The following is a 27,695-nucleotide window of genomic DNA, read 5'->3' on the forward strand; positions in this document are numbered from 1 at the left end:
GCTAAAAATGAAATAAATGATGAAGAATAATAAGAATAAGAAACATCTGGTAGTTTTGTGGACTTACGAATGCGTATGGATTGACATAGAGGTGGATCTACAATCTCAGATGAAGCTTGAGAGCTTATAGATGAGAATGGAGCTTCAGATGTGCTAGAGAGTAAAGTGTTAGTACCTGCAAAATGATGAATATAAATTGGTCGAACATAGGAAAGAGTATCTGAGGTACAAGAAACCTCAGATGATAAACTATCAGAATCTTTAGAAAAAAAGATTTATATAAATAAGATCAGATCTAGAGGTGGATTTGATCTTATTACGAATGATGAAGAATAATAAGAATAAGAAACATATGGTAGTTTTGTGGACTTACGAATGCGTATGGATTGACATAGAGGTGGATCTACAATCTCAGATGAAGCTTGAGAGCTTGTAGATGAGAATGGAGCTTCAGATGTGCTAGAGAGTAAAGTGTTAGTACCTGCAAAATGATGAATACAAATTGGTCGAACATAGGAAAGAGTATCTGAGGTACAAGGAACCTCAGATGATAAACTATCAGAATCTTTAGAAAAAAAGATTTATATAAATAAGATCAGATCTAGAGGTGGATTTGATCTTATTACGAATGATGAAGAATAATAAGAATAAGAAACATCTGGTAGTTTTGTGGACTTACGAATGCGTATGGATTGACATAGAGGTGGATCTACAATCTCAGATGAAGCTTAAGAGCTTGTAGATGAAAATGGAGCTTCAGATGTGCTAGAGAGTAAAGTGTTAGTACCTGCAAAATGATGAATACAAATTGGTCGAACATAGGAAAGAGTATCTGAGGTACAGGGAACCTCGGATGATAAACTATCAGAATCTTTAGAAAAAAAGATTTATATAAATAAGATCAGATCTAGAGGTGGATTTGATCTTATTATGAATGATGAAGAATAATAAGAATAAGAAACATCTGGTAGTTTTGTGGACTTACGAATGCGTATGGATTGACATAGAGGTGGATCTACAATCTCAGATGAAGCTTGAGAGCTTGTAGATGAGAATGGAGCTTCAGATGTGCTAGAGAGTAAAGTGTTAGTACCTGCAAAATGATGAATACAAATTGGTCGAACATAGGAAAGAGTATCTGAGGTACAAGGAACCTCAGATGATAAACTATCAGAATCTTTAGAAAAAAAGATTTATATAAATAAGATCAGATCTAGAGGTGGATTTGATCTTATTACGAATGATGAAGAATAATAAGAATAAGAAACATCTGGTAGTTTTGTGGTCTTACGAATGCGTATGGATTGACATAGAGGTGGATCTACAATCTTAGATGAAGTTTGAGAGCTTGTAGATGAGAATGGAGCTTCAGATGTGCCAGAGAGTAAAGTGTTAGTACCTGCAGAATGATGAATACAAATTGGTTGAACATGGAAAAGCGTATCTGAGGTACAAGGAACCTAAGATGATAAACCATCAGAATCCTTAGAAAAAAAAGATTTATATGAATAAGATTAGATCTAGTCAAGCTATGAGTAGTGGATGGAATAGAAAAGAAAGGTATATGCTTGAGAAAGATAATATGACAAGACATATAAAGTTTCTGAGTTATTGGATCAAAATAATGATACCACTTTTTACCTTTACCATAACCCAGAAAGACACAAATAACAGATTAAGAGGACAACTTATTGCGTTCTATGTGAGGATAAAGAACAAAATAAGTAAAAAAAAAATCTAAAGGAGAAATAATCAGGGATATACCCATATAACTTTTTGAAAGGAGAAATACCTGAAATATAAAAAGATAGAATTGTTTTAATTAAATTTATAACAGTAAGGACAACTTCTCCTCAAAACTCACTAGGAACAAAAACAAACAACAAGAGAGAACGAACAATTTTGATAATGTGCCTATATTTTCTTTTAGCAATTCTATTTTGCTCAAAAGTATATGTACATGAAGTTTGGTGAATGGTTTAATCTAAGGCAAACAACTCACAAAATTTATTAGAGGTGTATTCCTCACCCAAATCACATCTAAAGCATTTGATAACAGTAGAATGTTGAGTTTTGACATGAGCTTGAAATGTTGTATTTATCTCAAAAAATTCAGAATGATGTTTCATTAAATAAACCCAATAAAAATGAGTATGCTTATCAATAAAAAAACATAATATTGAGACCCTTCTTTTGTGGCAACAGGAAAAGGTCTTCATACATAAGAATGAATCAAGTCAAATGGAAAAGAAAAAATAAAAATACTTCAATTAAAAGGTAAATAGGAAAATTTCATCAGTTTACATTCATTATAATAAAAAATATCATAAGTTTGTAAATTTTCTAAAGCTCTTGTGGATGCTAAAAATCTCAAACGAGAAGACAAAACATGACCTAGACGAGAATGCCATAAATAAAAACTAGAAGAGGAAGGACTCAAACAAAAAAAAAAAGACAAATCAACAGCAGTAGTAACAACAATAACAACAACTGGCACTTTTAACTCATCCAAAATATGTAGTTCATTCTCCTTACGACTTATGTTAAATAGCTTTGGGGACTACAGATCTTGTACACAATAAAAAAAAAAAGAGAGAGAAAATAACTAAATAATTACCAGAATCACATAATTGACCAACAAAAGCAAGATTCAATCTGAGTTTCGGAATAAGATAAACATTAAAGAGAGACATGTGAGGTATGACAACAGAACCAATATTTGTTGAGGGCATAAGAGTGCCATCAGCAGTCATAACTGGAATAGAGGGTGAAGGGGACACAAAGGTAAAAGGTGAAGAATATAGAGATATATAATGTAAATCACTAGAATCCAATACCCATTCAAAATATGACATACTTGAGGAACTATGAGACAACAGACCTACAGAACAAGAAGCGGACATTGCTTGTAGGTGTAAGGGGAGAAACTTCTGAAATTACATAGCCAGAGTAATAGGATCGGTGATAGAGCCTAATAAAGTTATTGGCAGTATTGTAGTGTTGTGGTTTATAACCTTGAGGTGGTCCATGAGCATTAGATCATAACTGACTGTCAGGCTTTCAAACTTGATTTTCCTGTCTCAACTTGGGATATTGAGTCTTCCAATTACCTTTTTGCTGCTTATAAAAATTGCACTTATCGAAGGCAACCCTTGTATAAGGCTTGTTTTGATGATTAAAGAATGATTTAGAGGGTATTGTTAGTATAGAGGGATTCGAAGCAAAAAAAAAAATTCCCTTTTCAGAATAAGACTAAAGATGAATTTTTTCCCGCAAATAGCTCACTAACAATAGAGTCAATAAAAGATAGTGGAGAACGATGTAGAATTGAACCTCTAAATCTTTTAAAATCATTATGAAGTGCTGTTAAAAATTGTATCAATCATTGCTACTCTCTATGATCAATATAGGCCCCACATGCCTTTAATTCTGCAAATTATGTAAAAGTCAATTGATCCCAAAAATCTGTCATAGCATAATAAAACTCTTGAATACTCATTTTTTTTTTTTTTCTGATGAAGAGCTTATATGTCATTTTCTAATTGATACTACTTTGTAAAATTTAATTATGTTAATAACCTTTACACATGATCTCAAACCTCATTTGTTATCTCATACTTCGTCAACTGCGTAATACTCAACAGAATTGTTGATCCAAGTAATAATCTTTGCATTGTTTGCAAGTTCCACTAGCACATCTCCACATCTTTTTATCCTAAGAGTGAATTGTGTATATAGACTCATTTTATGTGGATTTGAATAAATCCATGATTGTTTTGCCCTTTATTTTATTAAAAGCTTTATTTAGGACTTTTTCATTAAAAACAATGTTATCGTGGCTCGAGTTTCTTCACCTATAATCATGATCAAGATTGTTTGAATGGTATTCAAACAATGCGTCTCGGATGGTTTTTTCAGATGATGTACATGCAGGATTCAAAGCAGGTTCTATGACCTATGTTTCTTTTGTAGTGGACACGGTGTGTTACGCTTTTCTCTGTCTATCTTCTTCTTTGTTCAAACACCCTGTAACAAACATGGAGCTCTTCTCATCAGCCCATGATGAAACTGCAGACAAGCCTTTGCCTCCAACCCTCAACGAATCAAAGCTGCCAACAAAGAAACGACGCTCCTCAACACCATAAATTTTCATGCATTTTTTAGGTGCTTGCAAATTCTTTAAACACTACGATATTTCATTCTTCTAATTTGTCCCTTGGTATATCGGTGCGTGTTGACATTCTATTGTCCTTGACTACTACTACATCTGCCTCTTCTGCTTTTTTTGCTTGCACAAATTAAGCTAATGTCACTTTCCCTTTGCATATACAAGACTGCCTGATCCAACAACTTGCAGGAGCATCTTTCTTCCACTATTTGAAAATGTTTTTCTTTCAATCCCATCACAAACGTAAAAAAAGTCTTCCATGTTTCTTTCCTTTCCACCATTTGATATGTTGAGCCTTTGCTGTTATTTTCAAAGATTTTCATTTTCATTTTTTCTTTTCGGGTTTCTTGACAAAATCTCAGTACAATCAACTCAGTTGAAACAGACAGAGTCCATTGTCATGTTCTTCAAGATGTTGTTTCTGCACTGCCTTCTATCATTTTTTTACCTTCTAGTTACATTTCAATGAGTTGCACATTGATTTCCATTTTAGCTTCAACTTGCTCTACGTTTGTAGTTTTTTTTTTTTTTAATTCAATTGCCATATATCCACTCGTCACCTTTTCGTTTACCATGCATGCTAACAACATATCATTTGAATGTAGGAAAATTTGCTCTAAAACCGTTGTTGTATGCTTTTTGCCTTCCCTTGGAAATGGTTGCTTATCTTCTCCTTCGACATTCCAACTACGGAAGTCATCCACAGAGTACTCCCACCAACTCTATTTTCTTCTACATATCACTTTTGGTCTTTGTTTTACAGCTGCCACTGTTGAATGTGGATTGAGCATCGTTTTTAAAAAAAAAAACAAATCAGAGATTAAAACAGATCCTTTTTTTCACAATTTAGCCATTTTAAAACTAAATTAAAGCTCAATTACATTTTTTTATTATTATTTCTAAGGGAGGGTTGAATTGAAAGAAAGGTGATTGAAGTGAAAAAACAGGAAATATAAGTGGTGGATTGAAAATTTTTGTCAAAAATTCATTTGAGTCTCCAATCTTTTTTATTTATTGGGTTATTGGTCCCTAGACTTTTACAATATTCGATTTTGATAGCAAACTTTATTTTACTTATTTTTCAGTTTTTTTTTTGTTAGAGGAGAGATCGAAGAACTTTAAATCTTGGTCATTAATTCAAACAGGAAAAATCTCAATTGTTTGCTAAAAGATATCACCACAAGTTGTGAAATTTGACTGCAAAAGGCTGATCAGGTCAACCTCTTTAGGGTGGCACCCAACAACTAAATAGGTGACTAGATGACAAGAATTACGTTGAGGTATAGCACAATGTTGGGCCTTTAGAGCGGTGTCTTGTTTGTCTTGTTTGGTGGAGAGATGAGACATTAATGCCCTTGAAAAATAGCCACCCAAGCAGCCTTTCGGGTATAAAAGGTTGAAGATGATGAATAGTGGTCAGACAATAAGTCATCCAACACCCGTTTTTTTTAGTCAAAATGACGTCGTTTTGTACCAAAACAAACCATTTTGATCAAAATACACCATTTCATTTAAATGAAACATCGTCGTTTTGACACCTTTAGGGTTTTAATTAGGGATTTGATTAAAATTCAATTTAGTCATTTGTCTTTTGATTTCTTTTAATTGCATCCTTAATTGATTTTAAACTTTTAATTTTATACGATTTTTTTCTTGCCAAACTCCAATATCAACCTTGAAGTTCAGTGCCTTTTTCATTTTGATCCTTGATTTTGGATTCATGTAAATTGATCCTCAATTGACCATCTAACTTTTAATTTGCTTTAATTTCACCCATGTTTTCAATCCAATTGAGTCCTCAAAGTTTAGCGCCTTTTTTCAAAAAGGTCATTGGTTGTGAATTTCTTCAATTTGACTCTTAATTGATCATAAACTTTGATTTTCATGCGATTTTATCCCTGCTTTCAATCAATTGATTTTGTAAAAATTATATTTGGTCCTCTAAAACTTCAATCTTCTCGATTAAGCCCAAATTGGGCTTACAAATTCAATTTTTCATCAATTAAGTCCCTAATAAAATTAATTTGACCCATTAAAAGTATAATCTAGTACTTGCACCTAATTAAATATTTTAATTTGAACCAAATTAATCTTTAAACATAATTAAATTTTTAATTTGGCCCATAATTAAATCAAATTGGCCTATTAAAAATCCAATTAAGTTCCTGGACTTAATTTTCATGTATTCATCCAATAATCATTTAATTTGACCTTAAATTTACATTTTCTCTTTAGTTTTGGGTATAATGGAGGTATAATAAGGCTCATAATTTGTTCAAAACTTCAGTTTGATTCTTCTATACGTTTGAAACCCTTCTCAGCCTGTTTTTGCCAAGTTGTCAGTTTATTGTTGTTGTTGTTGTTGTTGTTGTTATTTTTATTAAAAGAAAAAGGGTAAAAAAAATTTTTGGGAACCCCAAAAATGGTTTATGACCTTATTGATCGTTTGCTAGTTTAAGGAATATGGTACGTTGTAGTTAGATATTTGTTTTCAATGTGAAAAAAATATCTAGGCCATATAAAATTAGTTGAGACGACTCTTGTCTAGTCGAAATTTAAAATGAAATTATGTAAGAGTTGTTCTTACATAATTCAAATAAATTGATGGGTCTAAAGACAAGTAACATTGGATCGGCCCAGACTTCATGGCTTAACCTATTAAACTTGCAACTCGAGTCATGGACTCCACTGAGTTTAATAACTTTATTTTTAAAAAATTATTTATATTTAATTATATGATATATAAAAAATAAACACTTATAAAATCAAGCACAAATAAAATATCGACATGTTTATTCAAGCACAAACTAAATATCAAGATATTTATTTGAGTCTATAATTTTTTAAAAAGAAAACTAAAATAAATTATAAGAATTATTTTCAAAATCAAGTAAATATTGATAAGTTCGTTAAAAGATTGCAATAGCAATAACATAATTCAATTCTTTTAGCGCTTGTTTGATGTTTTTGTTTGGAAACATAGATGCAATCACAACCGCGTGCACTCCCAAACATAGCTTTAATTTGTTAAGTAATAATAATTGGCTAATCATTTAATATAATTTTCCTTTGTTTTTTTTTTAATTTTTTTTTTTATAAAATAGAACCACCCAAAGATTCATGTGGGTGGTGTGGAATCTACCACAGATTCTGACAAATAACCTGACCTAGAGGAACCACTGCCAAAAGGGTTCTTGGAAAGAACCAGAGAAAGGAGTCTAGTGCTGGAATCTTGGGCACCACAAGCTGCAATTCTGAGCCACAAATCAGTGGGGGGGTTTTGTGACTCATTGTGGGTGGAACTCAGTGCTTGAAGCCTTATGGTGTGCCAATGTTGCCTTGGCCATTGTATGCAGAGCAGAAGTTAAATGGTGTGGTTTAGGCAGAGGAAATAAAGCTGGCATCAATGCCTATTTGAACAGAAGAAGGAAAAGGAAAGAGTGGTGCGCACAAAGGAGATGGAGAGAAAGGTAAGAGAGTTGAAAAGATTGGAAGGGAAAGGATTCAGAGAAAGGAGTTTGGAGATGAAAAGGATGGCTATGGCTGCTTGCACGAAAAGACGATCATAATACATCTTCTCATGCTTTTCTAAGATTGATTAGCCTCTGTCTGTACATTTCCTTGAGACATTCTTAGAAAAATCATGTGTTTTTTTATAGTAATTGAAACTTTTTAGTTTTTTTTTTTTTTGAAATAGATAAAATGGAGAAACTTCTTGCCACAGGAAGGACATCGGTATAAGGTATGGTTTTGTTATTTTTTCGTGATAAAAAAAATAAAGATATTGTAGACATGCATATTATTTAAAAAATAATAATAAAAATTTATTCTAAAATTATATATATATATATATATATATATATATATATATATATATATATATATATATATATTTCCCCCATAATGATCTATGTTTAGGTGAATAATAAAAAAATAAACAGTACAATACTGACTTTTTTTAGTATATTACTAGTTACATCACCGGCGCGATGCCACGAGTTAATTTTTTTTGCATAAAAAAATATCAAAAATAGTTAAGATCTAAAAGTGTTACGTCTTTCTGCAAAACTATACCTAAGAGGCTAAGAATCTTGGGTTTGGCAACAACACCTGACCCAAGAGTAATATTTATAATATTAATAATAACATTAAACTTGCATGACCCAAGTTTAAGTGGGTCTGACTGCAATACCAGACCCAATAGCCTTGGATGTGGGTCTGGCTGCAAGGTCGTGTCATAAAAGTATGACAATCAAATAGATCAATTAAAAACACAAATAAAAAAAACCAATAGAAAGAAAGAAAAAACTAATGAAGAAAAGGAAAAAAAAAAATTGAATTAACCAGGTTAACCCTTCAAACCAGATTAACTCATCAAACCTTGGATTCGTGTCGTGAAAGTTTGATAACTAAATAGAAAAAAAAAATTAATGGGTTAACCCAGAATTAATTGGGCTAACCCGTGAAACCAGGTTAATCCGTCAAACCCAGGATCCGTGTTATGAAAGTTTGATAACTAAGTAGAAAAAAAAATTAACATTAATAAACTAAATTAAACGAAAAAATTAACTAAAAAAGAAAAAAAAAGCATCAACTTTTTTACTATGGACTGCACTATGCAATCCACGGTCAAAGGCATAAAAATAGCAAAAAAAAAAAACTAAAGGCATTAGCCGATAACTAAATAGAAAAAAATTAAATATTAATGAACTAAATAAAATAAAATAAATTTAATTAAAAATAAAAAATAAAGAAAAAAACTAATGAAGAAAGAAAAAAAATCTAAATTAACTCCAAATCAACTGGGTTAACCCGTCAAACCAGGTTAACCTGTCAAATCTGGGATCCATGTTATAAAAGTCTAATAATTAAATAGAAAAAATTTAATATTAAGAAAGTAAATTAAAAAAAATTAATTAGAAAAAAAAAGCTAAAAAAAAAAAACTAAATGCATAAGCTTTTTCACTGTGGACTGCACTGTGCAGTCCACAATAAAAAGCTTAAAAAGAAAAAGAAAAAAATAAAGGCATATGCCATGGGTTAATTTTTTTTTCTTGTATAAAAAATATCAAAAAATGCTAAGATTTAAGAGTGTTAGGTTTTTCTGCAAAGATATACCCAAAAACCTTGGATCTAGTTGCAACGCTTGACCTAAGAGTAATATTAATAATATTATTAATAATAATAAACTTACATGACTCAAATTTAAGTGAGACTGACTGCAACACCAGATCCAATAGCCTTGGATGTGGATCTAGCTGCAAGGTCGTATCATAAAAGTGTGATAATTAAATAGATTAACTAAAAAGAAAAAAAACAAAGAAAAAAAACTAATGAAAAAAAAGAAAAAAAATTATGAATTAACTGGGTTAACCCTTCAAACTAGGTTAAACTCGTCAAACCTGGGATTTACGTCATGAAAGTTTGATAACTACATAGAAAACAAATTGACGGGTTAACTCAGAATTAATCGAGCTAACTTGTGAAATCAGGATAACCCGTCAAATCCGACAAATGTGTCATGAAAGTCTGATAACTAAATAAAAAGAAATTTAAAATTAACAAACTAAACTAAACGATAAAAATTAATTAAAAAGAAAAAAAGCAAAAAAAAATTACAGGTTAACCCGAGATCCGTGTCATGAAAGTCTGATAATTTAATAAAACAATTTTAACTTTAACAAACTACATTAAATAAAAATAAATTTTTAAAAGAAAAGAAACAAAAAACAAATTGACAGGTTAACCCAGAATTAACTAAGTTAACCCGTGAAACTAGGTTAACCCGTGAAACCTGAGATATGTGTCATGAAAGTCTAATAACTAAATAGAAAGAAATTAAAAATTAAAAAACCAAAGTAAACAAAAAAAATTAATTAAAAAGAAAAAAAACAAAAAAAAATTCAGGTTAACTCATCAAACTATGTTAACCTGTTAAGTCCGGGATCCGTGTTATGAAAAAGTGATAACTAAATAAAAAAATTAAACAAAAAAAATTATTAAAAGAAAAAAAAACAAAGAAAGAAGCAAAAAAAAACCTAAAGGCATGAAAAATGAAAAAAAGAAAAAAAAACAGCTAAAAAAAAAGACAACTTAAAAAAAAAAACAGCTTATTTTTTACTGTGGACTACACTATGCAATTCACAATAAAAGACTGAGCTATTTTAATTATAATTTAATATAATAATAAATAAACTTCTTGCCAAAGAAAAGATATACGGTAAGGTAGTTTATATGTATATCTTTTATCCTTCAACTAAATATATTTCTATCTTTTTTTATATACATAGTTTTTATTTTAAAATACTAAATCAACACAATCTATTCTAGCTATAACTCATCTTCAAAAAATCAGGTTTGAATGTAAAATAAAGAGTGCTCATCAATATTATATCCCTCCAGTTGATAATGTATCTAGAGGTGAGTAAAAAAATTAAAAATCCAATTAAACTGAAAAAACCAGAAAAAAATAATTAAAAAAACCAAACTGACAAAAAAAACCAATTAAACCGTTAAAATTTTAAAAAAACCGACTGGTTTGGTTTTGATTTTATAAGCCCGAAACCGAAAAAACCAGGAAAAAACCGAGTCAAACCAAAAAAATCAAGTCAAACCAAAAAAACCGAGCTAACCGGAAAAAACTGAGCAAAACCGGAAAAAACTGAGCCAAACTGGTTTGAACCAGTTTTTGTTCTAAAAAACCGAACCAAACCAAAACCGGTCAGTTTCGACAGGTTTCGGGTTTTTTTTAATAAAAAATTTAATTTGGTTACTTTTTTATAAATCAAACAAAAAATAATCACCTCTAAATATACATAGGGTGCAAATAATTTGTCTAAAATAAGATAAAATCGGGAAAACTGACCTGGAGCTGTTATCCTATAAATTTTAGGATATGGATTAGTTTTTTTTCATGCCAAAATAATTGCATCCATACATGTTAAAATATCAATTTGGATGGAGATAAATGTTACCAAGTGCATGAATTATTCTGTTCTAGCATCAAAAGAGTGCCTATCCAAAATTTGCAATAATAAATTCTTCAAGCCAACTCCACAAGTTTACTTTTCTTCAGATAGTGACCATAAATTTGTATTTGTCCATCTTCAATCGAAGGTCGTCCATGTCATTTATGATAGTAGCTCTCTACCCTCTCCTTGTGAGAGTGAAACAATACTTGTAACATCTCTCTTTTTTTATTTTTGGGTTATAAGTTTGTCGGGTTAACTTATAAGTTGTCAAATTAATTTAAATTTATTATTGTCTAAAAAACAAAGTTTAGCATATTATCTTTTTGGATAAAAATAATTTTGATTTAATTATTTAGATTACGTGATTTTAATCGATTTAATTCCTCATATATTTTGAAAATAAATTGAATATAGGTTTAGATCTCGAGTATCTAAACCATTAAATCGGGCTGCCAAGTTGATCTAATTTTGATAGATATGACTGAAATAATTTTGTCATTTTACAAATTCTTCCATTCATGATAGTATAATCTAACTATAGATATGTTGGCACCAAAACATTGTGCAACTAAGATAAATTCTTAAATAAATATGTAAATAAGAAGAAAAAAAATAAAAGTGAAGAATATAAAAAATAAAGGCAAATCTCAAATTAATCCCTCAACAATTCATAAATTCTCAACCATGCATAGAAGCTAAGAGTTTCTTCAATTGGATCTTCAAAATATTAAACATTTCTTAACTGAGTTACTTCTTGTCTAATGGTCTTTTCTGTCTTATTGTACAATAAATTATGCAACTGTGAGGAAGATTTAACATTTTCTATGAAAAATTGGAAATGGGGACCAGTTAAAGAATGCATGATCCTATGATGATTCACATGAAAATATTTTAGTTTTGGGACTAGAATGAAACTCAGTTCATAGTTCAGGAACTATATTGAATTGTCCCCAATTAACAATTTTGGAAGTTTCCAGTAATTTTAAAAGAATTCAAACTTACAATTATATAAACCTCCAGAATTTTAAAAGTACTCGAACTCGTCATTAGTGAAATAGTGTGTTTTTTCTACTTTCTCTCCACACAAGTTTGGTTTTGGCGTTAGACGTCTTTGAATTGGATAAAACAGAAACAAGTTTGGTTCTTTTTTGTGTTTTAGTATTGAAGATAATGAAATGATGATGAATTGTGGAGCGATGAATGCTACTACCCCTTCTTCTACTTCTTGGTCTGCTTCTCACAGCTCCAAAATTCCCATGTAAGGACAATTCGCTACCTCTCTTTTTCTCCGGCTCTGAGTTTCAGTGAGAATTTTGAATTGTGGGTTGTGTAGAATTCAGGATTTTATCAAGTGGGGTACTAGTATTTGATGTGAAAGTTGATGGTTTGATATGTTTTTATGGTTTGTTGTTCTCATAGGTTGTTGCCTAGGGCAATTTGGAGCACACAAAGAATGTGTTGTGGCTCTGGTGTTCACGTGCATACTTGTGTTAGTACTAATGTCTCAAAAAATGCTAAAGACTCAATGGTTTGGTCTGGAACATCACCATCTTTATATTCTAAGCAGCCAATCAACAAATTCTTGTTGCCTTTGAGAGCATTAGTGACTTCTACATCTGAAGATGTTCCCATTGCATCTCTTATTGGTCGAGAAAAGGTAGGAGTTTTGTTGCTTAATCTTGGTGGTCCTGAGACTCTTGAAGACGTGCAGCCTTTCCTTTTTAATCTTTTTGCTGACCCGGTAAGAGATTCTTGCCTTTGCATTTGATCTTAGAGCACGACTGTACATAAATATTTTGATTAAAGGACTGGAATGGATGTAATTGCTTTTTAGGACAAATGGATATAAGGCACTTGATCTTTGGACTGCTGGTTATGCTATGCATGTTAAGTAAGAGAAGCTGCTAGCTCTCTTCATTATATTGATACAGAGTGCATATTGTACGAGTGCCAAACAAATGAGATTATCATGGAATTTTGTTATGTTGTCATTTTCATCAATGATTATCTACCAGATGTTATTCTAGCCACCTTACCTTATAATATAACAGGACATTATACGATTGCCAAGGTTGTTTCGGTTTCTTCAAAAGCCCTTGGCCCAATTTATATCTGTCGCGAGGGCACCAAAGAGCAAAGAAGGCTATGCTTCAATTGGTGGTGGCTCTCCTTTGCGGCATATAACTGATGCACAGGCATGATGTTGTTTTTCCTTTTCAAATAAGTTTGTGTTTTCTTAGTAGCTTATATTTGTTCCTTCAATATCTGGAGCATTAAAATAATTGAATAGAATCAGAATACAGTAGCTGATGGGAAGCCAATCCTATGCTACGAGGGACATGCACACCCTATGAGCATTTTGCTTGGAATTGGTCTCTTTATTTTGCCAGGCAAGTGTCTTCTGTTTTAATTGTTATTTCTTGTCCATTGTCTTCTTTCAGGCTGAAGAACTGAGGAAATCTCTGTGGGAAAAGCAAGTCCCAGCAAAGGTGTATGTTGGTATGCGCTACTGGCACCCATTCACTGAAGAAGCCATTGAACAGGTACTCTTATCAGTTCAGTTACTAATTTCTTTCTTGGTTATGTTCAATGAAATATTAACACACTATGCTAGTATGTAAGCTTCTAACATTGAACTGTTAAAGGCTCGGAGTCTTTTTATATTTGAAGTAATTTCTCCAGTCAGTCAATCTCTTTGCCTGCTTTTGACCACTGAAAATTATGGCTTTACATGATGATATTATACTAGTTTGTGTTTGTATCTTGACAATAAAAGCTTTAATAATTGCTTCCTCTAAGCTTCATTATCTGATATATGGGTTATGAATGATGAAGATATTGTGGTTCTAATTCTTTCTTTTTATTTGCTTTGTAGATAAAAAGAGATGGAATCACAAAGCTTGTTGTCCTTCCGCTTTATCCACAGTTTTCAATATCAACTAGTGGCTCAAGCCTTCGACTCTTGGAGAGTATATTCCGGTGATTAAAAATTGCATACTCTGTCCCTTTGTGATGCTAAAAAAATAGTAACGTAATCTAATTTTTATACTTTCTGATGGTTAACCAGGGAAGATGAATATCTAGTAAGCATGCAGCATACAGTGATACCTTCTTGGTACCAGCGTGAAGGATACATCAAAGCTATGGCAAATTTAATTGGAAAGGAATTAGAAACATTTGACCATCCTGAGCAGGTAATACCTTGTTGAATGCTTTTGCAGTATTGTGTTCTTCAAATTTAATTTCATGGTTCCTGCATTGATCTCTCTTAGCGTAAAGTAAAGCTTGGAGCTAGCCAAGTACATGTGGTTGTGTGCATGTTTATGTTGGTGTATTTCACAACATTTTAATCCCTCATGTTGCTTTAAATGCTTTTTGCTGTACCTTTGCATTTAAAATGTAAGCTCAATTTGAAAATGTGCATTATAGGTTCTGATATTTTTTAGTGCACACTAGATTGATTGCCCGCGCTTTGCTGCGGGCGATTTTAGGTTATGAATGAAAATGTGGTTTTTTTACCAGAACAAAAATAATATCCATGAAAAATAATAATTGCTAGGCAATGATAAAAAGAACTGTAGCCAGGTATAGTATCAAAGATTTGATAATATAGATAAAATTATAAACAACAACAAAATGCAAGTAAGTTGATAGATTGTTGGGCACTAAAAAGACAATGTTGTTTGCAAATTATATTAAAATTGCAGAGGCAGCAATTACCTTATTGTTTTAGAAATCATAATCCAAGTCATTAGTAAAGAAATTGCTAGTGCTGGTAAGAAAATGAAATAAATTATGTCAAAAAAGAGAGGAAAGGATGTGTGAAAGGGGTGTGCTGCAGGCATGTGTAACATAAAATAACATAGAAGAATAACTTGTAAAATAAAAGAAAAAAGGTTTGCTATAATTTGATTTGATTCTTTAGCTAATGTCTTTTTTTTTTACATGTTAAATAGCTTCGACAAAAATATTTTTGGTTTTTATGAAATTTAAGGTTGAAAATTCGGTCTATATTTATGAATTATATAAAGTTAAATGTGTGGATGAGGCAAGAAAATAAAAATTTAGCATATTTATTTTTTTTCATATTTTATTGTTAGACATCTTATTTTTATCGTTACACTAATATGTGTTGACAAAATCAAATCACATGACCGCTAAAAAAGGTAAGAAGAAAAAAAAACAAAGAACAACATAACAACCATTAAGAAAACATGAAAAAGCTTTAAATCCAAGATCACAAAGATCTGAATTGATAATGAACATAATTTCAACAAAGACAAATTGACATAACCCAAAAGAATGTATTATGCAAGAAAAAAAATCAATAGCACAGTCAAAGCAAAGCAAAGTTGAAAGAAGAAGAAAAAGGTAATAAAGTGAGGCCAGTGCGTAAAAAAATGAAGATGAAAAGGTAATAAATTGCATGCCAAATAAGGTTAACCCGTCAAACCCGGAACCTGTGTCATGAAATTTTGACAACTAAATAGAAAAAAATTTAACGTTAAAAAAAATTAAACAAAAAAATATTCATTAAAAAAAAGCTTAAAAAAACAAAGAAGAAGGCAAAAAAGAAACAAAAACCAGCTTAAAAAAATTAAAAAAAAAGAAGAGAAAATTGCTTGGCGTTGTACTAAAAAAACAAAGAAAGAAAAAGCCTACATGAAGAAAAAAACTAAGAAAAAAAAAGAAAAAAAATTGAATTAACTGTGTTAACTCGTCAAATTTGAGATTTGTGTCATGAATTTGATAACTGAATAGGAAAAAAAAATTACGGGTTAACCCAGCTAATGGTGGGTTAACTTATCAAACCTAGAATTCATGTCATGAAAGTTTGATAACTAAATAAAAAAAATTTAACATTAACAAAATAAATTAAATGAAAAAATTAATTAAAAAGAAAAACCAGAAAAAAAATCTGGGTTAACTCGTTAAACCCGAAACCCATGTCATGAAAGTTTGATAAGTAAATAGAAAAAAATTTAACATTAACAAAAAAATTAAACAAAAAAAAATTCATTAAAAAAACAAAGAAAAAAAAAAGCTTAAAAAAATAAAGAAAAAAATTAAAAAAAAAGAAAAAAAATTGCTTAAAAACAAATAAAGCAAAAAAAAAAGACAGTTCAGCGTTTCACTGTTGACTGCACTCGAAAAAATTGATTACAAAGAAAAACCAGAAAACAAAATTCAGGTTAACCCGTCAAATTCGGAACCTGTGTCATGAAAGTTTCATAACTAAATAAAAAAAATTTTAACATTAACAAAAAAAATTAAACAAAAAAAATATTCATTAAAAAAACTGCTTAAAAAAAAGAAAAAAAGAACTGCTCAGTATTTTACTATTGACTGTACTATGCAATCCATGATAAAACACTGAGTAGTTTTAACTATTGTTATAATAATAATTATAATGTCCTCTGATGTATTTTTACCCTCTCCTCTTATTAACTACGCGACAAAAACCAGCAGTTATTTTCTTCTTTAAAAGAGTGAAATTGTTTATCAAGTTTTGAAAAGTCCGTTAATGTCTTGTCAAATCTATTTTATGTAATATTTTATATTTGTGCTAGAAAAAAAGAAATAAGGCTTACCTAATCCTATCCTAAATCCATAATTAAATTTCATTTTTCATAACTGCATCATCACAACACCACCTTCAACCTCATGACAACCCACGCTAGCCTGCGGCAAATCAAATCAGGAACAATCAAATATGTAATATTTTTTAAAACCCTTCAAATAAAAGGCCAAATAAGTAACGCCAAACAGTTTTAAAATCATAAATTTCACATTACTTAATCAAAGACCCTAAAATCTCAAACATCTAGCAGTGGACACCACAAACATACCTAGTTCCATCATCTTCTAACTGGGCCAAACTGACATACTCTCCATAATCACGTCTCGAACTGGAACTCGAATTCCCATCACTCCCAATCCCACCATCTCCTCCTCCTCCTCTAAACCCAACTCTCCTCCTTCTCCTCCTCCTGTACTCCACACAAACACAAACCATATGCAACACACATTGCAGCCCGTATCCTAAAATGCACAACCTCAAAGGCACACAGGAGAAGAACTAATGATAGAAAAGAAAAAAAAACAAACACATTGTAGTGTCCCTGCATTTTGCTGCTGGTGATCTTTGTTGGAAAGAAGTGATTGCTAGGTAGTGATGAAGAGAATTGAAGCCAACTCTAGTATGAAAGGTTTGATAATATAGATTAAGTTATAAACAACATCAAAAGTGAAAATAAGCTACCAGATTGTTAAGCACTTAAAGGACATTGTTGTTAGCAAATTATATTAAAATTACAAAGGCAGCAGTCATGATAATATAGATTAAGTTACAAACAACATCAAAAGTGGAAATAAGCTGCCAGATTGCTGAGTACTTAAAGGAGATCGTTGTTTGCAAATTATATCAAAATTACAGAGGTAGCAGTCATGTTCTTGGTATAGAAATCCAAATGCAAGTCATTTGTAGAGGAATTGCTAGTTTTCCTGCGATGCAAAGACAATAAAATAAATTATGTAAAGACAATAAATCCAAGTAATTGTTGTTTGTATTTTTTGGACATGTTAAAAAAAGAAAAACTTTTTTTCTCAAAGAACTCCAGCATCTCATTGTTGTGATTATTCCTTCAGGAAATATGAAAGAGGGGAGCATTTGAAATCATATGAGAAGAAACGAAACAAAAGTTTCTTGTGGCATTAAAACATAGTGAAGAAATTGAGTGCAGTGTATGCATGGATGGTGTGCTTTCAAAGCCTACAGCACCTGAAAGAAGGATTGCAGTCCTGCCTGAATGTGGATCATCCATTATGCATATCCTGTGTCAGGAATGGGCGTCATGGTTCCCCAACCTCTGGGATGACTTTAATTTACAGCATTTACCAAGAAAGTAACCATATTTGTTGCAATTGTTTAAGTAACATATGTACATATATAATTGTAATGATTTCTTCTTTATATAAGTATTTATTGTGTGCACATAATAATTATGTTTTTTTTTATATCATATTCTTGTTAATATACATATATCCTTTACTAATCCATTGGTTTTAATGAAAATTATTAATATTGATATATAAATTAGCCAAGGAATGATTTTTTCTCTTTTAAGAATTGTATTCAATGTTATAATTAGCATGTAAAGAAGAGAAGAACTTATCAATTATAGGCTGTGAAGTGAAGAGAAACAGGAAAATGTAAAATAATAAAAGACAAACATAATTAGAAAATAAAGAACAAATAAAAGGCATGTTGGACAAATTGGACAATGATTTATAAGAATGTGAGGTTAAAAACCAAACCTTTGAAGATGATGAGGATGTTGTCCGTTGTTTTTTCGAAGGTGGAAGTGAGTGATCAAATGTGTCGGATGTAGCTATGTTTCCCAAGTTTCCTTGGACTTCAATTGCTTTTTCATGCTCATCTTCAGGACTATTGTAATCAAAGGAGTGAAAGAGATGCATGGCAGAAGCATCATAGGTTAAGAACCATCAAATTTAGCATATGTCAAGGACAAAAAAAATGTAAAGAAAGTGTGGGGAAATGTAAACTTGCCTAAGTTGCTGTGTTGCAGCTTCAAAATCAAGTGCACGTCGTGCTTCACTGTTTATGCTTGTTTCCTTGTTTGGTGATATGTTCTGAGGTGGTGTCTCCAAGGAATTAGGAGCAATGCTGAGTTGTGTGATAGTATTTTGTGGAGTTGATGGAGCTATGAGAACCTGTTTCATAGAGCTTAATGGAGTAGATGTCTTGGATGTAGCAGATGATTTAGGTTCTGGAGTTGGTGTTTCTAAAGGATGGATGCTCTTATTTGTGGTGTCGTCAAAAATATTAGTAATGATAACCTCACATCTGTTGGTGATGGATCTGAAAGCACCAAATCGAAGCTGAAAAATCATGCTTTTGTTCAACTTTGCTGCCATGGCAGGAGGAAGAACTGAGGGATCAATAAATTTTTTATCATAGACATAATGGTGGGCTGATGATCCAAAAAAGTTCTCCGCAGTTTTCCCAAATAGAAGAAAATTAGTGACATCTTCTCCATCGGTAACAATGCATTCTAAGCGAAACCTATAATATAAAATTGATGACATGTTCATTAATAAGAAGTTTATGATAATGTATCCGAGGAATATTTTTTTTTATTTAACAACTTAATATTGCTTTAGTTCTGAAATTAGATGAGTTACCATGGAACTGGAAGAGAGGTGATAGCATCATGATCCATGCACGTGTAATTTTGTTCGCCCCCACTAAGTTTTTTGTTGCATTTTGGACAGCTTGGATACCACCAGCCATTGGGGAAATCAAAGTCAACAATCGAAGCTTGACAGGTGAATCTTAGATGCTGGTAATGGAAAGGAAATATATGTTTCAGGAGTGTGGCTAAATGAAATTTAAAAAAACTAATTATATGAATAAGGTAAAGCTTGTTATCAAAGCTAATAATAAAAGGGTATAAAAAATAACCTTGTGCTCATAAGGATTCATGCAAAGAATCTCATGTATTGTTCTCCTATTTTCTTTGATTTGTTCCTCTATCGATAAAACAGCATTCGATGATGAAGGGAGTTGTTGTATTTCAACGGGTAGTTGTGCAAAGCTACGTGTACAATCGATTAAAAAAGATGGTGAAAAAATAATTAGTTAGAAAAAAATTGATAATGGTAAAGCATAAGAGAGATGGTTGATGTTGGAATAACTTACAAATGTTTATATGCTAAGCATTCTGGTATGTCCGGATTGAAGTACCAAAGAGAGGCAGCTGTACTGTTAAGATTTGGTTTTCCTTGTGAACAAAAGAGTTTTTTGTAATAAAATAAAAAGGGAATTAGTTGGATCAGAATGACAACAAAAATCTTAAAAAATATATTTTTAGACAAAAAATTAAATGGAAGTTAAAATTACCCTTAAATTCTGTGACACGAAATCCAGCAAACGCAATGATAACCGGAGATGGTAGGTTATGAAGAGCGAGTTCATCAAAATCTCTGGCACTATCACCCCAAAGAGTTATGCGAAGCTCCTCACCACTTTGAAAGAAAATACAAAACAAATTGGATCAATAAGCTTGATAAAAGTAAGGTAATTTGCATTTAATTTTTCAACTCACCGAATGTTCTCAAGCATGAATTCTCTCTTATTTTCGAGCGTCTGTCCACGAACCATAACTTGTTCAAGTGGCTGCAATGCTTTAAGTCTTCCAAGGACATCTTAAAAAACAGGAATGAATGCTTTTAAGTGATGTTATCAAGTTGAGTTCAATAATAGAAATGTTTTATAATAGGCTAAATGAATGAAGTAGATGGTAAACCTGTAAGAATTCTGGAGCCTTTTGACTTGGTCAGAATATGTGCATAGTCAATAAAATTGAAGTAGTATCTAGGAACATGAGGTGTAATAGCTTCAATGCCTGTAATTTTTGTGTTAGATTTGAGATCAATTACAGCATCATGGGCAGCAACTGTGTTTACTACTCTGTTTTCATAAGTATAGAATCCTTTGATTTCATAGTGATTTCCTTCAATAATTGTTGCTGCAAATGTTGGGAGATCCCTTGTTTTAGCTAAAGCTTGAATAGCTCCACCCTATATAAAAAAAAAAGATTAATGTTGAAATGAAAAAAATAATTGTTCACCATTCCAACAACCAAATGAATTAGAATTTTTAATGCAATATGCAATAAGGTTTAGAATTTTGAATGCAATATGTAATAAGGTTTTGTAAATTATTTAAAGAAGAGTTTTGATGACATTAGAAGTGAGGTATTGGTACTACTTGAACATTAAGTTAAAGGACTGGTTTTAATAATGAATTTAAGAGATTTTATGTCTTAATATTTCTTAGAATGTTTAAATTGGTTGTTACGTATACAGTCTATCAATTTGAAGGAAGATTTTCTAAGTTAACAAACATGTCTTGAGGTGAAGGTAAAATATTATTTCTAGTAGGATGCACATATATTATAATTAATTATTATAGACCATTGTATAAATGAAAGCTGTATATAAAAGATGTATAGAATAAAAGATAAATATACTTCTTGGTTACTTCTAAATTCTTGTGCATAACTGGGAGTAATATACCTGGTAAACCGTGGCTCTAGTATAGAATTGTAACTGGGATTTCCATGGTGAATTGGTGTAGTTAGCAGTGAATGCATCATAAAATCTCTCAAACTTTTATATTAAATCATGTCAAGTAATAGAATATATAAAACTTGCCTGACCTGTATGAAATTTTCTATGGATTATAGAAAGTAAATGCAATGCTTGGGGTTTGTCTGGTTTTTTAAGCATGTAGAAAACAAAGTTGATTGTAAATTATAAATGGATGCTAAAAATTCATTATGTTATTTTTTTTTTACAATTTCAATATTGAAAAAGTTTTTTCCATAAGTTGAATAAGCAATTGCTGGTTTAGTAGTGAACTTAACTATAGCTTTATAGTAACAAATTAAAAAGGAAAGGAAACTTGGTTTTCCATGGGGAATCTTAAGAGCAAATAAGTACCTCTGGTTAAGTAAAAAAAATGTTAAATTGCCAAAGTAAAGAAAATATTCAGAAATGAGTGGACATGTATTATTCAAACATTTAAATATATAGAAAATAAAATTCATTAGTGGTTATATTTTCATGATAAATTATACCTGATTGTCAACAAAAACACAATTAAAACTGCTTGGCTGACCATTAAATTTAGCAATCCAAACTCGACAGGCCCTAGCTCGTAATGAAGGGTAGAAGTTGTATTTTTTAATCTGTTTTATAGGTAGAGCCATTGTCCTGCAAATGATTAATAAAAAAAAATATTAGGAGCAATGATAAAAACAATAAAGCTAATATTAATAAAAAGAATGAGATGTATTGCAAATATTTAATTTAAAATGAATGGGAAAAAACAACAAATCGAAACATGCCCAACTTAAAAATGATAAATAAAAAAAAAATTTCTTTTGTAAAAAGCATCACCTTAGAAAAGAGAAAAAGACAGGGAGCAAAAGATTGACAATTAAATAAGATGTGGTTCCGAGAGATCAAGACACTGATAGAGAGCGAAGAACATCTTTATACATAATGTTTTTCACATAGATTGAATGATTTCCTTCAGCATCGCATGTGACAATCTTTAGTCCGTGTTTTGATGTAACTCGTGAAAGAGCAACATACAATTGTCCATGAGTGAAAACTTGATCCTTGAGAAAAACCCCAACGACTTTCAACGATTGTCCTTGACTTTTATTTATTGTCATAGCATAACACGGTCTTATAGGAAATTGTCTTCGTTTAATTGTGAATGGACATTTTGGATCATTTATTGGAAAAACAATCCTTGGAATAAATACACGATTGCCAATAAAAGACCCTGTTATTATTTGAGCTTCTATGACCCTGTCAGCAAGTTGCGTAACAATAAGTCTTGTTCCGTTACATAAACCAGCTGATAAATTAAGATTGCGTAAAAGCATTATTGGTGTGCCAATTCTCAAGGAAATTGTGTGGGATGGCACTCCATTGAACTCAAGTTGATTGATAAATTCAACGGGATACAAAATCTCTGCATTATCACCATCGCTCGATGTTTTGCAAACAATATCAGTACTTAGGTAAATCCGCTTCATTCCTGGCAACATGTTCAAGATAAAATCGTTGATTTCAAAAACTGTAGCATTTCTTGGAGTTACAATTGCTCTCTCTCTAAAATAGCATGGATCAATATTGATATCACGAATAGAGGGATACACTGCTGAAACAATTGCTAATATGGGGTTAGATCCAGGTTCAAGCAAAAGATCTTGTGGTATTTTAATCATGGATGCATCAGAATCATCAGGGAATAAAGCATCATGTTGAGTTCCATCACCAATTGTAAGAATCCAGTTGGCAAAAATAGCAAGTTCTTTCTTTTGATCGTTTGAAAGTCCATTGGATGATAGCCTCATATTCTCTGTAAGAGTGAGAACTTTAAATTTAGACCACAAAACAGAGCTGCAAAGAGATGCATGAACAATGTCTTCCTTTGTTCCTCCGGGAATAACAGGTAAAATCTGTCTGAAATCTCCTCCTAACAAAATTGATTTCCCACCGAACGGTTTATCATTGGGCAAGTCGTTACCATTTGCCAGGACATCACGAAGTGAGCGGTCCAATGCTTCAAAGCAACACCGATTATTCATTGGAGCCTCATCCCATACAATTAGAGAGGTCATTTCTAGAAGTCGTGCAAGATCAGTTTTTTTTTTAATCTCGCACGATGAAGTATCAGAAACAGTAAGGGGGATCTTAAATCTTGAATGAGCTGTGCGGCCACCAGGAAGCAAAAGTGATGCGATACCCGATGATGCAACAACAAGGACAATCAAACCATCTGATCTCAACCGATTAATTATTGTATGCCACAAAAATGTTTTCCCAGTTCCTCCATGGCCATGAACAAAAATTAATTCTTGTCTTTTTTCAAGGATAGATTTAACAACACAATCATAAACATTTAGCTGACATTGATTGAGTTGTGGGAAAGCTGATGAATGCTGACATATAAGATCTGCAATATCGTAGTTAAGCTCTTCTCTCAAAAGTTTATTCTTTATTTCTGACAATAAACGCCCATCAGGCATTGGAAGCTTGTGTTTTTCAAGAGATGTGCCAGCAACATTGAAGAGAAGCTCAAGCTCATATAGAACATAGTTTTTAAGCTCATCATCGAATAATTTAAGATTAGGCATGGCAAAGCTGGACTTGAAACGGGTGATAATATCATCATACATTGAGCGCCAGAATTTATTGAACAAAACTTCTGGATCAGCAACATCACAGAAAAGAACAACACTGACAAAGAGATTCCTAATTTGAGGAGATGTTGCAGTAGCCATGGCCTCACAAAAGACGTCTTCCCATTCTTTATCATCCCCTAAAAGTCCCAAGGTCTTGCAAGCAAGTTGAAATGTTGGATGCACAACACCCGAAACATTTTTTAGATAATCAAAGCTCAATGCTCCTCTTACATGGTTCAGGAGTAGTCTTAGAAAATAGAGCTCTCCTGAAGCAGGGTGAACATATGTTAATCGACCAAGACTAAAACCTTTTGATCTTGGAATCCATTCTTTTTGACCAGGATCCCAAATATATTTATGTGGAAATTCTGAGTAGTAAAGCTGACGTGCTTCATGATCAATTCTATTACGTGTGAACCATTCTGTGAGCATTGTTTTTTCAATACCTGGTTTTTGAAGTACTGATGGTAGACTTTCATTTCCTGAGTAAACTACATTTTGATGCAATGGCAAATGGATTTGAAGTCGTTCAACAGGAGGTGATCTTGAATGTATTGGAAATTGTAGAAGACGCCAGACCGCTTCATATGGGCATATAAAACGACAATTCATATACGCATGGATCTCATCAGCACGATCTTTTTCAACAACAACTCTACATCTGTCAGAGCCCTTGCTTACGTACTTAAAAAGATACTTAATTAACATTGACTGACAACATATCTCAATATTTATGTGGGCATTGTATCGTAATAAGAGTTCCCTATTATATGGAACAACATATCTGTTATTGAGCTGAATGCCATTTTTTATAACAAAATTATCTTTAAGATCACGACGTCTGTAATAAACAAAGCCATTATCATCAAAAACAGTTTGTGTCTTGAATTTTTTTGGGAATCTTTTTGAGCAAATTCCCTCGTTCATACACTGAGATTTTGGATTTGCAAGACCACACGGACCATGTATCATGAATCTTGAAACAATTTCATAGCATTTTGGATCTGTAAATTTGTTAGGGATTTCAGCTGAAACAATGGAATCAACATCTTCAGGTGTACGACATTTAAAATTCGAGTGTAGCCAAATCAATATATGAGTGTGTGGCAAACCCCTCTTTTGAAATTCAATTGCACAAACATCTACAAAATAAAAAGAAAACTAAGCCAAACAATCCTAATAAGAATAGAAAGTTGTAATGTTTAGAAGAAATGGGATAAAAGATAAGGCACCTGCAATTATCTGACCAAAAGGCTTGCCTGATTTTATGAAGGCTAACATATCAATAACCTTCGATCTAAAAACACGTGTAATGATATCAGGCTTGTCTTCATGCTTGTAAATTCGACCTTTTGTAAGCTCCCTTCGTATCTCCGGCCAATTAACATTACATGTGAATGTAATAAACAGGTCAGGATTTCCATAGGCTCTATATATAGCCATTGCATCCTGGTAATTATTGATCATATAACGTGGGCTACCAGTTAAAGAAGATGGAACAATGATTTTCCCAGCTGAGAAACCTTCAACATCCCCATTAAGCACAGCTTCATGGATACCTTTATAAACTTCTGTACGTAAATCTTTTTGATTAGCTCTGATATAATCAAGACGATCTTCTTCAACATTAACAAATGCATCGACCAAGAATTGTTGGTACAAACGACCTCCTTTAATGATGGTATTATCGCACCCAGGCCTTTCATTGATAAGGTAAGCATAATAAGCTCGCATCGGAACTCTTGACCTTTTCCTTGTTTTTTCATGTCCATGATCAACAAACATAATATTACAGGAGTAGCCATCTTCACCATAAGGAAACAAAAGAGGATACTGTAATGCCATGAATTTTGGATGTAATTTTGAGATCCTTTTTAAAGAACCTGAAAAGCATTCAATAATTATATCTCGTTCCGAGAAAAAATCTCCAATATCTCCGACAACTAATCCACCAATGTCATTTGATGTAGGATCATCATATTGGCGTGAATCATGGTTTCGCTTTCCAAGTAAGCGAAGTTTATAATCAACAGAGTGAATATTTTGAGTTTTGTCTCTAGCTTTGCGGAATAATTTGGCAAGCTCGTTCGTTTCATCAAGCATTCTTAAAAGATCCACAACAATATTCTCATCTAGAGATGATGATTTGGAGTCTTTTGTAAATGGTAAAAGTCTATTTGCAACTTCGTGAGCAGTGTCAAACACATAGAGCTGTGCAAACTTTGGTGATTCTCCATCAACAGGTAAGAGAGAGCCCATTAAATGATGACAATGACCGCTTATCTTGAACACATATGGAGCTGGTTGATCATTAACAGAAGTATCAATCTTTGCGCCCATTGAAGTGAAAGCAAACATAGAGTTATAAGCTCGTATATTGTCCCGAAATTTTTTTGAGGCAGAGCCATTGCTGGGATCAAGAAGAAAATCAAGAATTGAAGGAGTTGGTTGCATAGCTGGAAGGGAAACTCGACCATTAAGGCAACAAAGTGAGAAAGATGGATTCTTTTTGGATGAACGTGCAAGACGTTCTTGGAGCCAAAAAAGCGCATTACAATGGCGACATGTAAAAGTCTTATCACCAAAGTCAACATACTCGCATGTTTCCCCTAGAAATTACAATGAAAATAAAAGATAATTGAAAAAAAAGAACATGGATGATATAAGGTATAAAAAAATGAATGAGACTTGGGGAAATTTCAAGGTAAACTCACTTTTCCGTTTTTTTTGGTATTCAGATTGGCCAAGCAATAGGCTTTGATAAGCAATTGGTCCATGTGTGGTGTTAGTCTCAAAGCAAGTATTGTTATTGACATTTTCATCGAAGGGAAATCCATATGCAACATGTGCCTGACTTGTTGATGCTATTGATAAAGAGGTATTATTATTCGAGATTGAATAATTTCCTTGTAAGGAAGTAGAACATGATGCACCATCATCAGTAGTATGTAAAAGCAAGTGATCATTGGTTAGATGATCAGAGTTGTACGGTGTTGCTTGTGTGAATGAAAAATTTTTGTCACTCAAATTTCCTTCACTATAAATATGGATTGTTGAGTTGTATGGTGAAGAAACACCAGGTCCAACATCATGGAATGGTTGTAATCTTTGTCGATCGCTAGTCATAAAGTCGTTGCTTCTAAAAGTTAAAAGATAAATTTAAATGGTCAAAAATAATCAATCAAGGCAATTTTAATAACATGGTTAGAATTGAGAATATAAATGGAAAAGAAATAAAAATTCCATGAAAGAATAAGAAATCGAACAGAAAATTTAATCATGAAATAGAGGAAACATGAACACATGAAAAAAATCGCATTGATTTGAAAAAAAAAATAAAGCATAGAATGGAAAAGACAAATACAGCAACAAAGAAAGCATGAAAAATGCAGGCCAAGTCTGAAAATAAAGGTGCACCTGTAGCTGCAGTGAGACAGGAAAAATCTGGTGTTTCAGCTTCCTGTAACGTGGAGATAGTTGAACAACAATTGGAATAACAGACCTGCAACAAAGTCACGAAGCAAATTTGAATTTGTGAGGTGGACAATAACAACAACAACAAAAATACATGTGATTACAAAAATTGCAAGCAAACAATTATGAAAAATATGTTCATTCTGCTGTAAAATTCAGAGTTGTTGCAATGGAAAGAAGCAAATGCAATAATAAAGAAAGTGTGTGGCATTTGTTGCAATAAACAGAGGTGGTATGAAATGAACATTTTTTTTCTCAACAAATTCTCGGTGTAAACCAATTAAGCCACAATTT

General features: G+C 32.1%; 2 protein-coding genes across 7 annotated transcripts in view; one reads left to right on the top strand and one right to left on the bottom strand.

Annotated features, from left to right (window-relative positions):
* The first annotated feature begins 12,162 nt into the window (after positions 1-12,162).
* LOC133699509 (ferrochelatase-2, chloroplastic-like) overlaps positions 12,163-27,695 on the top strand; it is a 29,710-nt gene continuing 14,177 nt past the window's right edge. For 2 of the 4 annotated variants that reach the window (XM_062122774.1, XM_062122778.1), the window contains exons 1-7: positions 12,165-12,397; positions 12,559-12,880; positions 13,191-13,334; positions 13,581-13,682; positions 14,015-14,118; positions 14,207-14,333; positions 14,569-14,590. In XM_062122774.1, the coding sequence (XP_061978758.1) occupies positions 12,315-12,397; positions 12,559-12,880; positions 13,191-13,334; positions 13,581-13,682; positions 14,015-14,118; positions 14,207-14,333; positions 14,569-14,590 (904 nt within the window). In that variant the 5' untranslated portion in view covers positions 12,165-12,314. Of the gene's footprint in view, positions 12,398-12,558; positions 12,881-13,190; positions 13,335-13,580; positions 13,683-14,014; positions 14,119-14,206; positions 14,334-14,568; positions 14,591-27,695 lie in introns of all 4 variants that reach the window. The other 2 variants (XM_062122775.1, XM_062122777.1) reach the window with 2 other exon arrangements.
* On the bottom strand, positions 17,318-27,431 carry LOC133699510 (replication protein A 70 kDa DNA-binding subunit D-like). Of its 3 annotated transcripts, XM_062122780.1 has the most exons (12): positions 27,345-27,431; positions 21,804-21,939; positions 20,469-20,742; positions 20,268-20,367; positions 20,063-20,187; positions 19,862-19,943; positions 19,625-19,757; positions 19,345-19,502; positions 18,715-19,225; positions 18,457-18,591; positions 17,921-17,973; positions 17,318-17,643 (listed from the first exon to the last, which is right to left on the bottom strand). In XM_062122780.1, exons 2-11 carry the CDS (start codon positions 21,933-21,935, stop codon positions 17,956-17,958), a joined length of 1,668 nt encoding a protein of 555 aa, XP_061978764.1. In that variant the 5' UTR covers positions 21,936-21,939; positions 27,345-27,431; the 3' UTR covers positions 17,318-17,643; positions 17,921-17,955. The 3 variants fall into 3 exon arrangements, with proteins under 3 accessions (XP_061978764.1, XP_061978765.1, XP_061978763.1); XM_062122781.1 differs by lacking the exon at positions 17,921-17,973 and having other exon boundaries at positions 17,321-17,643; XM_062122779.1 differs by lacking the exon at positions 17,318-17,643 and having other exon boundaries at positions 17,669-18,008.

This window comes from Populus nigra, chromosome 7 (assembly GCF_951802175.1).
Source record: "Populus nigra chromosome 7, ddPopNigr1.1, whole genome shotgun sequence".
Lineage (NCBI taxonomy): Eukaryota > Viridiplantae > Streptophyta > Magnoliopsida > Malpighiales > Salicaceae > Populus > Populus nigra.

What these genes read in the sequence shown, in the direction of transcription:
- LOC133699510 (XM_062122779.1), bottom strand. Translation starts at nt 21,935, where the DNA reads ATGGCTCTACCTATAAAACAGATTAAAAAATACAACTTCTACCCTTCA. An exon ending in GTGTTTTTGTTGACAATCAG is followed by an intron (nt 20,743 to 21,803) that starts GTATAATTTATC and finishes TTTTTTATATAG; the next exon opens with GGTGGAGCTATTCAAGCTTT. An exon ending in TTGAAGCTGCAACACAGCAA is followed by an intron (nt 18,592 to 18,714) that starts CTTAGGCAAGTT and finishes TCCTTTGATTAC; the next exon opens with AATAGTCCTGAAGATGAGCA.